The 5,454-nt window shown below is 46.3% G+C and overlaps 1 protein-coding gene across 1 annotated transcript in view; it reads right to left on the bottom strand.

Annotated features, from left to right (window-relative positions):
* LOC104472466 (transmembrane protein 110-like) overlaps positions 1-2,841 on the bottom strand; it is a gene marked incomplete at its 5' end in the record, with an annotated part of 21,834 nt that extends 18,993 nt beyond the window's left edge. The window contains 2 exons of the mRNA XM_010088161.1: positions 1,292-1,387; positions 2,777-2,841. Of these exons, the coding sequence (XP_010086463.1) occupies positions 1,292-1,387; positions 2,777-2,841 (161 nt within the window). The remainder of the gene's footprint in view (positions 1-1,291; positions 1,388-2,776) is intronic.
* Between the last annotated feature and the right edge of the window lie 2,613 nt (positions 2,842-5,454).

Below are 5,454 nucleotides of genomic sequence, written 5' to 3'. Positions count from 1 at the left end.
AAGAGTGCCAGAGGCAGGAGACCTGCAGGGACCTTCTGGGGATTGCAGGGTCCAAGCTCTGATCCAGGGCTTGGTATTTTAATGAACTCCAGAAGAGGGGGAAGGGGAAAAAAAAAATCTCACACTAATGTTTTCTGGCCAGTTTTCCATTACTGGAATATCTTTTTTCTGCCACATCAGGCCAGATTTCTACAGGGTGAAGAAAACACCGAGCAGAGAGCTACGGAATTAACATTTCCTTTTCCAGCACTTGATACTACCTCTGCGTAAAGACACTGAAAATAACAATCTGCTTTTGACATCCATTTTGAAAACATGACATTAAGTTTTTCTACATCCAAAGGCTCAGACCAGCTTATTACAGTTTCCAGCTGCCAAAGTCAGAGTACTCCAATACAAACACGAGGCTCTGATGGTTTATACTGGGCAGGACACGTAGTACATGAGCCTCAAAGCCCAAGGATGGGGCTGTAGAATTTTAAGTTTCTTGGTTGAGGATGACAAGTCAGGCAGCACAGGGAAACATAAAACACACATTATGAAAAAAAATCTGAAGGGCACAGCATAAGCACAAAAAGGTTTATTTTAAAACAGTGTCTGTTTAAAAAACGATGAATCATTTTCAAGGTTACATGCAGCCCCAGCTAAACCTGTGTCTGTTTAAAGAAACCCATCAACATACAGCACTTGAATATACAAAAAGGAAACGGGCCAGAAGGTTTTCAGCAGCATTTTGAAGCCCAGAGGAGTTTCTCAGAAGAGGATAAAGTTAATTGTGAAACTAAATTTCTTGCTGCAAAGTAGCTGGTCTGAAGTAAAGGTGCCACTTCTATGTTAAGTCCAAAGTCTGGCTTAGAAATCCTCCAAACAGGACTATGGGAATACCTGGGGTAGGTGCAACTGAATATCCCCCAAAAATGTCCTTATACTAGACAAAGGCCTTCAACCACACAGTTAGGAAAGCATACTCAATACTGCTCCGAGACCAGCCAAACTGCAAAGTCTGGGGTGCAAACAGAACTTCTACCAGTTGCCATGGGGCACCATTGTATTATTTATGGCAGCTTTTTGCCAGTATATTTCAAGGTGCTTTTAATAGTCAGAAAAGCACAGTTGTACTACTTCATCTCCATCAGACCAGCAGATTGCAAAGGCCAGAAGGCAACCCAGACCCTGAACACGAGAGCTCAGCATGGTTTATCCCCACATAGTCCCTCAAGTGTATTCTCCAACAGGCTTCCTTCTCCTTTTGCAGATGTAGGACATCAGTGCAAGCACCCCGGGTACTTACAGAGAGCAAGGGTCCTCGTCAGTGAGATCCGACAGAAAAACATTGGCAAAGTGGATGAAGAGGGCACCTATTGCTTGCTTGGAGGTATCATAAAACCTGGAGAAAAAAAAAAAAAAGGAAAAAGGTCCGTGCCCTGGAGCACCAGCAGCAGAGCAGTCACTCAGGCAAAGGCCCTGCATGGATCTGCTTTCCTCCAAGATGCATTCATCACACCCAAGAATTTGTACATGCTAAAAAGGGGCACTTTGGCTGCCTACAAATATTTTAAAAATATACATATACCACATAGCAGCTCTGTCTTGCAGACCTGCTGCTGAGTTTTAGGCTGCAGCAATGGGCACTTCAACCTCCAGTGCCCAGCCTCAGTTTCTCCAGCCAGCAGTAGGTGCAGGGAAGATGTTCATCTACTTGTGATTTTTGCAGCTGTCCACAGAGAATTGGTTTGAATTCCCAAATTATTTTAGAGGAAGAACCAAACTAAGACAACTAACAGGCTTTTCATCACTAACATTGGCTGGTAGCTCTAAACTGCCAAGCCAGCCTGACTGTATGCTGAGGACACCCATACACCCACCTCTCAGCAGCCAGCAAATCCTACAATCAGAGAGTCATGGAATGGTTTGGGTTGGAAGGGACCTTAAAGATCATCAAGTTCCAACCCTCCTGCCACGGGCAGGGACACCTCCCACTAGCCCAGGTTGCTCAAAGCCTCATCCAGCCTGGCCTTGAACCCCTCCAGGGATGGGGCATCCACAGCTTCTCTGGGCAACCTGGGCCACTGCCTCACCACCCTCACAGGAAAACATTTCTTCCTAATAACCAGCCTAAATCTCCCCTTTTTCAGCTTAAAACCATTACCCCTCATCCTATCCCTCCACCCCCTCATCCAGAGTTCCCCCATCTCTCCTGTAGCCCCCTTTCAGCACTGGAAGGTCTCCCCAGAGCCTTCTCTTCTCCAGGCTGAACACCCCCAACTCTCTCAGCCTGTCCTCGTACAGGAGGTGCTCCAGCCCTCTGACCATCTTCATGGCCTCCTCTGGAAAATACAGAGATGCTCTGCAGAGGTGACTGAAGCTGACAGCAGCACCCAACCACCTTACATCAGCACACAGCCAAACATGTTTCCTGGTCTACACCCAACCTGAGTCAGGGGACACCAAAGTGATCAATTGCATTTAAGAACAAAACTCGACCCTGTCTGGGAGACAGCCCACATGCAAGTATGCCAGCAGATTGGAGAGGACCATAACCTCTTGGCTCAGTCTTCTACAGTAAAACCAAGCTTTTCTGGAGGAGCTAGGCAGGGAATTTTACTTCTAGGGAGCATCAGCTACTTTATGGAGGTTTCCTGATGAAGCACCAGCAGAGCATTTCATTTAATGACTGAATACCAAGCAGGATATTCAGAGGGCCTACACGATTGTTAGTATAAAATAAATTCATACAGATACATGGACTTGTCAAGCTCCAAATTAAAAATCTCACCATATCCTCCAGGGCCGCCTCTCTTCCTTTGGTTCCCTAAATCGTTTTACTGCAAAGAAAATTAGAGAGAGATTACATTAACCAGAGCTGAACCGATACATGTGTGCCATCTGCACCAATCTTCAATGCAAAAGCAGTGAAAAAAATCCAGAGGACCCTCAGCATTTGCCAGTCTATAGCTGAGCAAATCCAAAGGACCTGGCTCCAAACTGACTACAGGTGATTGATGCACCCAAAAGCCAGGAGGAGGAACAGCAGAGGTACTGGGGAGGTAGGTGTGTGCTCCTGGTGTCCTTCAGCAGCAGCTTTTTTATGCCATGGGAAGTGGCCTAAGGGAATCTAGGGAGGGTTCATCACTACCTACCAGCCTTAATAATTCTTACAGGCAAACTGAAATTATGGTAGTGACAGTGAAACAATATGGCCCAAGGAGTCCTTAAGCTTTGGAGTCACAGCAGTGCAATAAAGCCATCCCCTCCCTGCAGCTAACAGGACCAGAGGACCTTCAAGGAAGCAGGACCTTGCACACACCTCCAGTGTAAAGGTACCAGTGCCAAGCCCCAAAATCCTGTGAGCTGGTGTGGCTCCAAGCTTGTGACAGCTGGTATTAAAACATTATTTCATTACACAACATTTTGCATGCCCACTGGCTACCACTGTGGAGCAGTAGTCTGGGACACACGGCTTCAGTACCACCAACCATATGCCCTGAAAAATATGTTTGAAGCAACTCTGCCTTCCTTGAAAGCATTCAAGGTCAGGTTGGACATGGCTCTGAGCAACCTGATCTAGTTGAAGATGTCCCTACTCACTGCAGGAGGGTGGGACTAGATGACCTTTAAAGGTCCCTTCTAACCTAAACCATTCCATGATTCTTTAAATGAGGTCCCTCTGCCCATAGATGAGTTTGCTCCTTACAGCCCTTCAGGTGTGTCCTCTAAGGACTCCTCCAGTGATGCTGAAAGCAGTTGCTGCTCTGAGCTTTCTCCTGTTACTAGCTGGAGATAACAGCACGTTGAATTTTCACCTAGTTTTGCTGTGAGTGGGGTCTGAGAATTGCAGCGTCTCAAAGGATCCCAGCTAGTTTGTCACAGAGTTTTGATGCTCTTCTTGGGTTCAACCAGCTTTTGCTTTGAGGTAAGGTTGCTGCTAGCTATATCTAGATCTACAGACATCATCATTACAGCTGCTACCACAAGCATGCTGCCTCCAAACCTCAGGGAGACACGGAGGGTGCAGATCCCTGACCTCACCTTGGCTGCTGGAACCATTCTCCTCCCCACCAGTGCTAATGAGCTCAAGATGGACAGCAGGTTAAATCTGCCACAATCAGTTTCCAAACACACTGCCAACTTGAATAGCACTCAGAGTTAAAAATAATGAGCTGTGACTTTTTTTTTGGATGGAAATGGAAAAAGAAGAAAAATTCAAATCTGCCACAATCAGTTTCCAAACACACTGCCAACTTGAATAGCACTCAGAGTTAAAAATAATGAGCTGTGACTTTTTTTTTTGGATGGAAATGGAAAAAGAAAAAAAAATTCAGTGCATCTGCTCTAGCTCCCAACAGCCCAGCCAGGAATGGGAGCAGAGCAGCTGCTTGGTGGCGCCATCTAGTGAAACCAGGAGCCTGAAAGCATTAGGACATGCAAGTGTGCAATGTACAATTCTGTTAGAGAAACCATCCCAAAGGTCTATATCTTAAGCATCAGTCACCAAATCCCTCTGCACCTCCCAGATGTGCCTGATACCAGGTAGAACACTACAATGAGTACTAAGGAGTACTGCAGAAGCCCAAGCAGACCATCAGTTAATCTGTTTTATCATCACTAAAGTCTTCACCCTCAGAAGCCCTGTAGCCTGTACTGATCCTTTAAAAAGCAGCCAAAAGCCAGAACAGACACACACCATCCCAGTGATCACAGCTATTCTTTCTCCATCCTCCCCACTACATGTAACCAGCCCCTGCCTTCAAATTTACAACCAAAGGGACTTCTCATGTGCAAGGTCTGTCATTACTGAGAAGATGCTTCCCAAGGCAACTTGGGGATAAGAAGACAGGGACCCAGAGTGCCACAGATGAACTCAGGGGCATCAGAGCCACATGCTTCTGCCTGCTCTCTGGTGGGGTAAGGGTAAGGAGATGCACTTTTATAGATGTGCCTTTCCTTACTGCTTGTAGGAGGAGCAAGGCACGAGAAACACCTGTAGTCCATTTTAGGTCACTAACACTACTGATAAGGGCAACACAATTTTTAACACAACTTAGTATCCAGCTCTCTGTTTCCAGGTTTACACTCTACCCCCTAGTTAATCTTTCAGTTAATGGAACTGCAAAGAAGTGAATAGCTTCTGTCCAAGTGAAAACTGCCCTTTTAGAGCCAGGAACTGATCTAATCCAGGCACACCCCAGGAGCCAGTCCCATGGGCATCCCATAAAACACCCTCAGGCAATCTGAATGACTCAGGTTATAACCTGAAACAAAGCTTTGTTCCTCCCCTGCCCTGTAAGGAAATAGAGAGCTTTGACAGCACAGCTCATGCAGGCTCCACGTACCAGAAGGCAAACCCTTCTCCAAAAGCAGAGTCAGCGCAGGCTCAGTAAAGGCTGGGAAGAAGCCCCAAAACCTTAGCTGGATGCAGATGATTTCCAAATGAAGGTCTCTCTCCTCTTCTTC

Source organism: Pterocles gutturalis, unplaced genomic scaffold (assembly GCF_000699245.1).
Source record: "Pterocles gutturalis isolate BGI_N339 unplaced genomic scaffold, ASM69924v1 scaffold1382, whole genome shotgun sequence".
Taxonomy (NCBI): domain Eukaryota; kingdom Metazoa; phylum Chordata; class Aves; order Pterocliformes; family Pteroclidae; genus Pterocles; species Pterocles gutturalis.
Note: the sequence above shows the minus strand (reverse complement) of the source record. Positions and strands in the feature narration are given on the sequence as shown.